Source organism: Rosa chinensis, chromosome 3, assembly GCF_002994745.2.
Source record: "Rosa chinensis cultivar Old Blush chromosome 3, RchiOBHm-V2, whole genome shotgun sequence".
NCBI classification, from domain to species: domain Eukaryota; kingdom Viridiplantae; phylum Streptophyta; class Magnoliopsida; order Rosales; family Rosaceae; genus Rosa; species Rosa chinensis.
Window position 1 is genome coordinate 5,711,386 of NC_037090.1, and position 11,556 is coordinate 5,722,941.

An 11,556-nucleotide genomic window follows, 5' to 3' on the forward strand; every position below is an offset into this window, starting at 1 on the left:
GGCTCCATCCAAGAAGGCCCTATTCATCTTCTCTTGAAAGGGTGCCGACTGGAGATAGAGATCCACCGCCTTGTTCGCTCCTTCACGCTTGGCCCTCTTAAGCTTATCACAGTGGGTCTCGGCGGCGGCACGCAGTCGAATGCACTCGTTGGTAAAGTCACTAACCTGAGACCGCTGCTCAGCCAACTCCTTCCTCAATTGCTCCAACTCTACCTCCCTCTTGCCAACCTTGCATTCGATGACCCTTAGGCGGTCAACTTCTCCTTGCAAGGTACCAACCTGTCCCTCCAATTCCACCACACAATTAGGGTAGGGAGCCAAACTCTCCAAGGTGGCTCCACGCAGCTCCAACTCAGCATCGCGCTTCCGGACCTACCTCCCCAACTCTCACAAACTCTCCTCGGCAATGCCAACTTAGGCCCTGACCTCCTCCAAGGCCTTCAGACCAACCTCAACCCGCTGCAACTTGCTGGTCAGGTCCAAATTTGACTCCCTCAATGGGGCAACATTGTCCTCGGCCTCCTGACTATGAGATTCCTCCATCGCGAGTGCTCGCTCCAGTTCCATCCTTCTTGCGACACCATTGTCAATCGACTGCCTCATCTCGTCCTACCCCACTTGGTCACGATCTAACGCATCCTGGAGCTCTCGTGCCCTCTCTCTCTCAGCATTCATCTTGCCCTGCAGCTGGGCTATCTCCATATCAAAATGCCCAAGCAGCTTGGTGGAGGCTTGATAATTCATGTTCACAGCCTACATCGCACACCACCTAATTAGAACATTCACAAATGACAAAAGGTAATGAAAGCATACAAATGGATCCCGATACATACCCTCATCAACCTCTCCGGCGTGCGTTTCCCGATACCCAAGACGAGGATCCTTAACATTCACACGACTACGATCATGATGGCAATTTCGCAAGTCCGCGACCATGTGTAGAATGGCACCATCCGTGATCCCAATCTCGCCAAAAGTGCATGCAAGACCCCCAACAACCTCATCACGAGAACCCCGAGAGCCCCCACTTGTGGATCTCGAGTGCACCAGACCATCAACTCGAGACCTCTTGCCCCCGTGAGTGTCGATACTAACACCCACTAGGGGACTCCCAAGGCGAAGCTGCGATGCAGTCCTCTTCCTCGACCCAGCTCCGTCAGTGCGGGCGTAGGTATCCGACACTCGGGTCCTATCCACCCCGCCAGCCTGGACTTGGGTCTCCGTCTCGGCAACCTGGGTTCTCCCAGTCTCACCTTCCCCAAACTCAGGTTGTGCCTTCGGAACCTCAACAGCCGGAACTGCATCTCCACAGCTTGGCTAGTCACCTCTGCTTCCCCGCTGTTAACAGTAATGACCTCTCGCGATATCGAACCGCCGATATCGTCACCAAAGACAGTGTCTAGCTGCTCGAAGGTGGGCCCTAGGATTAGCCAACCTGATCATCTCCTGCACTTCTTCGCGTCTCACATAATCTGGACGAGGAGGAGGAGATGTGGCCAAAGTCTAGTGAGCAGTTTGCAAAGTAGGCACTATCTAGCTAACAGCCTTGTACCTTCCCCAAGGCGAATGGTCCGAGGGGTGTTTGACTGTGGATACATCCTTCGCCAAGGCTGTTATCTTGACCGGGTTGCCTGTCTGGTCAATTCCATAGTAGTTCCCTGGGAGCTCCCACTACACCAATTTCGGAATCAGACAACACATATCAGACGACAGCAAACATTTTAACTGTCGTCTGAAATAATCAGACGACAGCAAGAATTTTTCTGTCGTCTGAATTTTTGAATCAGACAACAGTTGTTACATTGCTGTTGTGCAATTGTAATTCAGACAATGGTTATTTTTTTTGATGTTGTCTGAATCAATCAATTCAGACAACAGTTATTACATTGGTATTGTCCAAGATTGATTAACACAATGGTTGAGAAAAGATGTTGTCTGATTGTTTTAATCACACAACAGTTATTACTTCTCTGTTGTGCAATTAGTATTTACACAATGGTTGAAATAGATGTCGTCTGATTGTTAATTCAGACAATGGTTGAAATAGATGTCGTCTGATTCTAATTCACACAACAGTTTTTAGTTGTCTGTTGTGCCATTCTCCATCAGACAATGTACTTGAATTGATGTCGTCTGAGTTTTAGGATTCAATATATATATATGCTGGCGCCCTTCTTAATTGACTTTAACACTTTGGCCAAATTTTCAATTTTTCACTTCCCACCATTCGACCAAAACCCAAGCTCGCGCTTCCCTCTCTCAAAATCACCCTTCATCTCCCCGAGCTCACTAGCCATCCATCTCTCCCAATCTCCCTGTCAACTTTCTCTCTCTTCCACTCAACAAAACTACCTCTCTCTTCTCACAGCGCCCATCTCTCTCGCCCTTACCCGAAACCCTATCCCTCTCCTCCTCTCTCTCTCTCTCTCTCTCTCTCCATCTCTCCCCCTGTGTCCCAATAGAACCGGAACCACAAAACCCTAGAAAACGAATTCGCAGAGATTTCTTTGTGGCTCATCTCGGAGGTGTAGCCTGGCGTTGACTCGTTGGAGGAAGGCGAAGAAGATGGTGGCTACGGCGAACCCACTCCGGTGGTTGGAGATCGTGACGGAGGAGAGAGAGTCCTCCAGATCCACTTTCTCTCTCCTCCACGAATATGAGTTCTTGTTTCCTTTCTGTTCAGTACCCAACCTCCAGATCGTGACGGAGGCAAGGTTTGAATTGTTGAAATGGGTTTCTACCCATTTAAGTGGCTTTGTCCCTTGAATTTAAGTTTCTTCTCTTCCTCTTCAGCACCCTTCCCACTGCCTCATCTCCAATCCTCAGGTCCCTTCTCTCTCTCATCTTCATTTCTCATTTCCATTTTCTTCTTCTGTCTTATTAATTTTGATGTGTGTATGAATCAGTTGCAGGGCTTCAACTATGGAGGCTCACTAAGACCCAGATTCTCTTTCACCACTAAAGACACAGACAAAGGCATTCGCATTCAACCCATTAAAGCCAAAGCAGCAACCACCGAGGCCTCTCCGTTTCCTCTGCTTCAGTCTCCCCGAGCTAAAGACTCTCCCTCTGAGGTAAATACCCATTTCTGATTCTCCTTTTATGCTCTGTTTGGTTGCTTAGAGACTTGAAGCAATGTAATTTGGATTTCACAGCCCTTGGGAATTCATCAAAATTTGGTTTTTCGATTAAAGGTTTCAACTTTCTTGCCTCTAGAACTGAAATGAATCAGTATCTTAATAGTGTTTAATGCTAATTAGCCAAACAGTTGCTTAGTTGTTAATGTGAATTGTGTTCATTGGAAACAAAGACAACATGATGTTATGATTTTGGACTGAAAGGTGTTTACTTTTAATGAATTTTTTTTTTCTTTCATTGCTAAAATCTTATCCATGTTCTTAATGTCTATAGTTGGAGCCAGCAGATCCTGATTTCTACAAGATAGGGTTTGTTAGAAGTATGAGAGCTTATGGAATTGAATTTAAAGAAGGCCCAGATGGGTTTGGAGTTTATGCTTCCAAGGATGTTGAACCACTTCGCCGTGCTAGGGTGAGTTGTTTCTCTGGTTTTTTTTTTTTTTTTGGATAAACTATTGCACTTGCTAGAGTGTGTTAACAATACAGTTGCATGAATAATGCAGCCAATGCAATTCAGTGTTTATGATGGATATCATAGTACTAGTTGTTGATTAGGTGTTAAGTTTTTGGTGTTAATGTAGCTTTATGCTCAATTTCACAGGTGATAATGGAAATACCACTAGAACTGATGTTAACTATAAGCCAAAAGCTCCCATGGATGTTTTTCCCAGATATAGTACCGGTGGGTCACCCAATATTTGATATCATCAATTCAACAAGAAGAGAAGCTACGCTCAGCTTCATTTAGATTTGGGTTAGTCTTGGTATGAAGGATTTCATTGCATATTTTTTTAGATAGTCTTCGTATGAAGAAAGTGATGATTAAGTTTCTTTTAGTTGTCTCAGATGAAAAACTGGAAAGCACATGGGTGTTTATGCAGATATATGTAATGACACAGTTGAAGAAGCTGAAAAGTTTTTGGGTCAACCTTTACATTTGCAGTTCTCATTTACACTGATTGTACTGATGGGACATCCCTTGGAAGCTCATTGTCACCTCCTTTCCCTGGTCCTTGCACACTCAGAACAGCATTGGCACCTAAAAAGTGTGATTTGTAAAACCCACCTAAAACGTGGTCTAAGTCCAATCGGCAGAATTCACAAATTAAAGGTGTGTTCCTTCTGGATGAAGGTAATATTGAGCTATGAATATTCAAAAACTTTATCTTCTCTGTCACTAGCAATTGATTTGGCTTTTCAATGTCGAAACCAATCATTCTCTGTTATGATCGATAAGAGGTGGATTAAAATTGTATCTAATGCCAATCTGTGTTGAATAAAATCAGAATGCAGTTCCTCTATAGAAAAACCACATTGGGCTCCTATTTTTATTACGCAATCTAATTTCAAGTTACCAGCTCACCATTCAGTCCAAATTGTCATTGTGTTTCATAGTTACCATAAAATCTGTTATGAGCGCAGGTCCCAGATGTGGATTAGCTGTGTTAAACTCACAAAAATTTGCATCTTTATTGACTTTTTCTTCCATATGTAAAAATGAATATAGCATTATGTAACTAAAGATTAAAATCAAGATGTGCATTGACATGGACATCATCAATCCTGGTACTTGTTAGGACATATCATTCTGATTGTTTACTGACCATTTCCTATAATGCTTAACAGTGTATATATGTTTGGTGTTGGTAAAATGTGTAAATCAATATGCAAAGTGGTCTTTTGGCATGTCAGTACTGTTTTCATAAAGCTCTTAATAAGTTTCGTCTTCTATGACATGTATACTGCAACTTGCTATGAAAATAGTTGACTGGAGTATTTTTTTTTTCTTGTGATTGATTAAATACTGCAACTTGCTAAATTCATCCGAGGATTTCCATTTCTTGGTACTTATTCTGAACTTAAGGTTTAAGGTTATTTATTCTTTCTGGTATGTCATTGGGGGTCAAATAAACTTAAGCTTTAAAGACCGAGGATTGATTAAATATGCAAGGTGGTCTTTTGGCATGTCAGCCTTAAGAAGCTGAAGATAATTATAACCAAGAACATATGAATGCTCAATACTAAGAGAAAACCTAGAAATTCCAGAAAATAAAACAAAAGCCTACAGTTGTTCTTTCTTGTTTGATTCTTTAGTTCTCATATTTTGACACAGCAGCCAGTTGGTGTTTTATGGAACTGCTTTTTAATCTCAAAATTTGAAAATCAAGTTTTCTATATATATCAAGCAGCTTTGTTTTTCGATAAAAATCATGCAGCTTTGTTTAATGTCAAGACTCTTATAGTCTTATACTCTTGTGTACTCAATAATAAATAATTCTCCTTTAGTAGACTAGCAGTACACCTTCCATAATTGTCATGAATTCATGATATTTCATAGCTGTTTCCATAGCAGTATGAATCATGAATGATTATTGTTAGAACCTTGGTTATATGTGATTATTGCTACCTAGCTATCTTTTTCTCATCATTTTTATGACTGATTCTGTTTTTGAATATCTTGCTTGAATGTTAGGAACCTTTGCAATGTTACTCGTCATGGTCTGGAGACCTCACATCAGTTTCCTGACTCTACCAGCAATATTGAGGTATACAAATCACCATATCTATTATGACGATGGCCGTATTACTCTTATAACAATATGTTGCTCTCATCCCTTTCATAGTTTCTGGTTCATGATTTTGAAAACGTTTATAATGTGGCCAGAATATGAGCTAGTTTCCAAATCTAAAACATATCTATTTATTCAGATTTGAAAACCCCTTATTTGGTGAGTTTATTTGTGCCATTTGATTATGAAACTTGGAGTGTCATATGTTAGTTGAGCGACTTTCTTGGTTGTCACTTGAGGATTAGAGACCAGAAGTGACATCTGGTCTTATTTAGAGACTTGAAAACCCCTTATCCCCTAGTTTGATGTTCAATGGCATTTTTAGTTACAATTATTAATGCCAAGGATGGGAAAAGAATGTCCTTATACTCAATAATGCATTTGATACAAAGCAATTCTCCACCAAGCATGCTAGCCTGCATACAGAGCATGAGCTCTTAATCTGATGGAAATTAAGTCTCATATTATTGCTTTTTGTTTCCAGGTTATGTTCATCAGTACAACTCATTAATTAAGTCTCACATTTTTTCTTCTTGACTGCACATTACATGCTATAGTTTTTTCTCCACTGCACATTACATTAGTTTTTCCCATAAATTTTACTACTATTGCATATTCCACATTCTCTTAGAGAGTCTGTTGCTGTATTATATATGTTAACGATTTACATATTAAAAATGGGAATTTTGTAGGTGGTCAGTTCTAGGAAATGGCCTTTGATTTCTCGTTACCGAGCTGCAGTTCGTACTCAATCACCAAAAGTAGAAATGATTGCTAATCTGTTCAAGCCTGTGTCTGATAAAGAGGACCAAGGCATAATCAAGTTGGCTCTTATCTCCCCCTATACTCTGCCACTTTGATTTTTTTGTGAATGTATAATTATACAAACCTTACTATTGCGGTATGAAATTGTTTACATAGATTCTTCTGCTGGCATCCTCATTATCACCCTCATTATCACCACAAAGTGTTCTTCAAGACTTGGTTGGTTTCAACATTTCACTAAATGTTGTTAGAAAACTAGTTATGTTGATGTAATGACTTTGTTGGATATATGGATGAATGTATCGGATTTTTACATGAATGAATGTGTTTTGGATGTGATGTCATTTTGAATGTATATCAGACCATTCAATCCAGCTAAAAACTATTGTGCAATAATTGATCATCACAAAATGCCTAACAAAAACTGTTGTATGAGCCATCTAACTATAATACTATAAGGACTAAAAGAACGAGAAAGTCATTGTCCAGCAAAACAACAAACAACAGTTTTTTGGAGAAATCTATAGTATCAGTAATGGATGGACAATGGGATTTGCAAGTACATATTGTCTGACTAAGCCTTCAGACAACAGCAAGCATATAAGCCCCTGTTGTCTGGCACAGCCTTCAGACAACAGCAAGAATATAAGCCCCTGTTGTCTGGCATAACATTCAGACAACAGTAAGTATATAAGCCGCTGTTGTTTTTCTTGGTGTTCAGACAACAGACAGCATAGTAGTCGCTGTTGTAGTAAACTTTATCAGACGACAGTTTTTTGGTATTGTCTGATCCATGTATCAGACGGCATTGAGATAGACAACAGCAAAGTATATAATCAGACGACAGTGAAAAACTGTCGTCTGATTGAAAAATTGGTGTAGTGTCCTGGTATACGCTCTCTGTTCCATCACTATCATATTGAGTAAACACGACAAGAGCAGCAAGAGTTCTGCTTTTCTGCTCAACCGGTGGTGTGGCCTTGTCTTTACCACCAATTACCAAGGCTTTTTGTTTGGTTATGGCCGACGCGGCAGAGAAGGTAGCTGTACTGCTGCTAACCTTGTCTCGAGCATTTGGTGGCACGTATTTGCAGGACCCAACAGGTTGACCAAGCAAACCTAAGATAACATTGGAATCACCCAATGTCTTATTCAGGACCTCTTTTCCTTGGTCCAATTAGGCTTTTTGCATGGCAATTTGGGTCTCGAGCTTAGATCCATCATTGCGAAGAGCCGCAAATTCCGATGCGGTGTGCTTGTTTTGGTTCGCGATGGCTTCCATGATTTGCTTTTGTTGCAGACTATGCCTATCAGCGATATTGCTGGCCTATTTCCTTACTTTGTTCGCTGATTGTTCAACCTGCTTCCTAATCTCCTGAGCATGCTGGTCAATGGGCTGGACCAACTTGCGTAGGCCCTGCTCTGTCTTTGCGATCTCCCTGGCCATATCTTTAGCTGTTTTTTTCTCGATATATGTCGTTGTTAGCCATGATGATCGCGAGCTATTCCTCAACAGTTGCCCCCTCTGGGATAGGCATAGGAACGAAGGCCTTGCTTATCGCGCCCCCCACAACATTGGCAGCGGTAGAAGTATTGACAGCCTCGTTTGCCTGGATGGTAGTATTATTCTCGCCCTCAGTAGCGGGTTTGTAACTTCCTCCTTGTTCAGTTGACATGTTAGATGACAGTGGGTTGAGAGAAAATCTTCGAATTATCTGTTCGTCAGAAAACCACGACAATCTGCATGAGAGTGAGGCCTGTAACTGGAGGTCTTGTGTTTTGGGCAGTTAACGTAAACCTTTTGGTAAGGATTCCAGCTTGACTTCCCAATGGTGGCGATCGCGAAGAAACGCTATGCAGGTCCCACTGGGCGTGCCAAAATGTTTTGCTCCAAAACCAGCTTGGCGTGCAAACCGTCTCTTTTGAGTGTGTAGGTGTTCCAGCACCATGGTATGCAGTCTTTGGGGTATCCCTTGACCTGACTTCTTGATCAAACGTTGTGGACGAGGAGAGCACCAATCTCGTCACCAGGTTCTTTTCTATGCCTTTCGGAAAAAGACTTCATGCCTTACGGATAAGAACTTGTGGTGTGATCTCTTGCGTCACCAAGTCGATACTTAGTGTTGTAGACTAAACAGAGCAATCACCGGGAAGTAGGAGAAAGTACGGGTTTTGCTAAAGCGTGCAATGTGCGTGGTTTATTATAGCTAATTATGTTTAGGCAAATGCTTATGTAAGTACAGTCTGTTGCAATGTCGGGTTGCAAGTCTGAGTAACAGACTTACGGTGATGAGGCATTTGGTTAGTCACTAAAAGGAGATTCCATGATGATCTAATGCGAGGAGGCATTGATTGAAGGGACCTCCCGGAATAAGCTGCCAGGAGTTGAAATTGCTGTCGGAAGGATGGGTGTTGCCGGGTGCGCAAGGAAGGTTCACCAAGAGTATAAGAGTATAAAGACACAATAAATATTTTTATGAAACTATAACATTTCCATTTCGGTTAGTATCATTGATAATGACTACATATATATTCAATTACTAAGCTAAACATGGACTCTCATATTTGGTGCATTATAATACTTAATCACAACCTCGAATTCGTCATAGATGAAGTAAATCATTTACAGTTGGTGAAATTCTTGAAGAATACTTCTATTCATAAGAAGAAATAAGGACTAAATATTGTTTACCTCCTATACTTATAAGGTCTCGATGTTTCCGTCATTAATTCACGTTTCAATTTCACCCAAAATGCTCATGAAAGACGGAACATCGAGACCCTATAAGTATATAGAGTAAACAGTATTTAGTCCAAGAAATAATTATCTTACAACTCTAACTTGTAATGCCATAAAAAGCAGAAATATCTATTACGTCTCCTTTGTTGATGGAATAAAACTTGCCATTGCCATAAAATGCAGAAATATGTATATCTTCAAGTACATTGCCTCCGTTGATGGAAACAATACTATTTACATAAACAAGTTCTTGACTATAGTAAAGATCTCTGATGAAATGAATAGGAAGATACTTTAATATTTGTGTGCCGATGTTATATAAGACGATCTGTCCATCGTTACTTTCCATTAACAGTTGGTCACCTTTCCAAAATAGCAATGGCCATTTATCACCTTCGACAGGTCCTATAGTAAAATATTTAGTCCATGAACCCTTGCCATCGCCAAGATCATCCATCATCACCCACATATCGTAAGATGGAGGAACTACAATTTCTTCTTGATAGGTAAAAAGAGAAATGAACTCTTTCCACACTGCAAGCCTCACCACTCCACATTTATCTGGCAAATCTGGATTCAATATCTCATGAAATAGCTCGTTACCCATATCAAATGATAGAATGAACTCCCCCCTTGAACCACTTACTTGCCAATAACATATTCCGTTGAAGTATATAGGCTGATCAGAAGACCAATTAACAAATTGGATTATATTATTATATTCGGTCTTGATCTCTCTCCAAGAATTAGAATCCATAGTGTATACTTCTGCTTTGAACCAATAACATGACTCATCATAGATTACGAATCTAAGAACCTTGTAATCTTTACCTTCGGGATCATAGCCAAATCCCAATTGTTCAGTGTAATATCTTAATTCATAGGAAAGCGACCAGAGATCATCAAAGTCATCATTGCAAAGGAGAAGAAAAGACTTGGGAAGAAGCTTAAATTCCTTCATAGCTGGGTTGCATAAAATAACGTTACCAGTGAAAAGTTTTAAACAAATGATTCCATCACAATGACCTGCAATTGTCAGATCCGAGGAATGTTTTAGCTTAAGAGGAGCCGGAAGCGGAACATTAAGTTCCTCAAGTACGGTTGATAGAAGGTAATCATTATCATCCTCATTGCAGAGATTAAGTGACCACAATAGAGTTCCGACATCGTCGTCGTCATTCTCAACTCCCTTCTCATCCATAATGTTATTTTCCTTGTCCCTGGGGACTGGGCGCTTGAAAAGAACGGGCATAGAGGATGCTCGCATAGATCCCGAAAGGTGTTTAGCTACAAAACTAGGGCTCTTGATTAAATTGCACCACAAATCACACACACACTTAAATCGCATCAAAGATTTGGGAGGCAGTCCTGATAGAATTTGCTCCACAAGGTCTTCAGACGAATACAATTTGCTAAAGTTTGCCATGTCTCCTTTAGAGGAAATGAAAAAGATTCTTACCTTACAATTTTTATCGTGTAGAGGCCAAGAGAATGGATGGCTCTCCAATATTAGTTAAGTTAGAATTCTTAGTTCTATTTACTGTGTCCGCTTTGAGGATTCAAGATTACGTCAAAATCAAATATATATATATATATATATATATATATATATATCTCCCTCGTCGATATCGTTCCCGAGACAAAATTGAGGCTTGTATGCAGTCAAATTCAGTTGGCCAGAAAGTCAAGCATTTGTTATGGCCAACCATTTGTTAGAAACCCCCACGACTTAGGCCCACTATTACTTCTTACGATTTAGATATATTATTAACCTCTTGGTATGTGCTTACACGTTCGCTATTTTACATTTTTTTAACAAATTTGTACTATGTGCTGTGTTGCAAGTTTATTAGCATGGATCATTAGCTGGTTGCTTATTGTCACCTAGTGATACAAAAGGTTAGGTTTAGAGCAAAAGGTAATTTGCAAAATGGCAGAAGAGGTGGTGGTGCAAATGTTATCGAGGGTACCTCCCAAATCTTTGATGTGATTTAAATGCGTCCGTAAGTCATGGTGTGCACTGGTCAATAATTCAGGATTCATATCCCAGCAGCTGCACTTGTACAACAAATTTGCCTCCACTCCCATTCTTATCAAGCGTACAGTCATTAGCAGGACCGAAAGTAGCAGCGAGGAAATTGTGTTTTCACTCCTCAATCTTCATAATGATAATTATAACTGTCATCTTAAGGCTCACTGTCATTCTATTGTTGAGGACATCAATTTTCCGGCTTCTATGGGTCTAAAGACGAGAGGCCAATTTATTGAGCTTCCCATGCCTCGTTCTCGTTCGTTTGATGAAGCTGTATATGTTATAGGTCATTGTGATGGGATCATTTGTCTT

General features: G+C 40.6%; 1 protein-coding gene and 1 long non-coding RNA gene across 2 annotated transcripts; one reads left to right on the top strand and one right to left on the bottom strand.

Moving 5' to 3' along the window:
* The first annotated feature begins 2,665 nt into the window (after positions 1-2,665).
* Positions 2,666-3,883, top strand: LOC112191900. Its single transcript, XR_002933215.2, has 4 exons — positions 2,666-2,826; positions 2,907-3,074; positions 3,412-3,549; positions 3,739-3,883. It is a non-coding gene; the product is annotated as an uncharacterized LOC112191900 (long non-coding RNA).
* A 5,426-nt stretch (positions 3,884-9,309) lies between these two features.
* On the bottom strand, positions 9,310-10,638 carry LOC112193988 (F-box/kelch-repeat protein At3g06240). Its single transcript, XM_024334253.1, has one exon. It carries the CDS (start codon positions 10,636-10,638, stop codon positions 9,310-9,312), a length of 1,329 nt encoding a protein of 442 aa, XP_024190021.1.
* Positions 10,639-11,556: the final 918 nt, after the last annotated feature.

Excerpts from the sequence above, each read along its gene's own strand:
- LOC112193988 (XM_024334253.1), bottom strand. The coding sequence starts at position 10,638 with ATGGCAAACTTTAGCAAATTGTATTCGTCTGAAGACCTTGTGGAGCAA.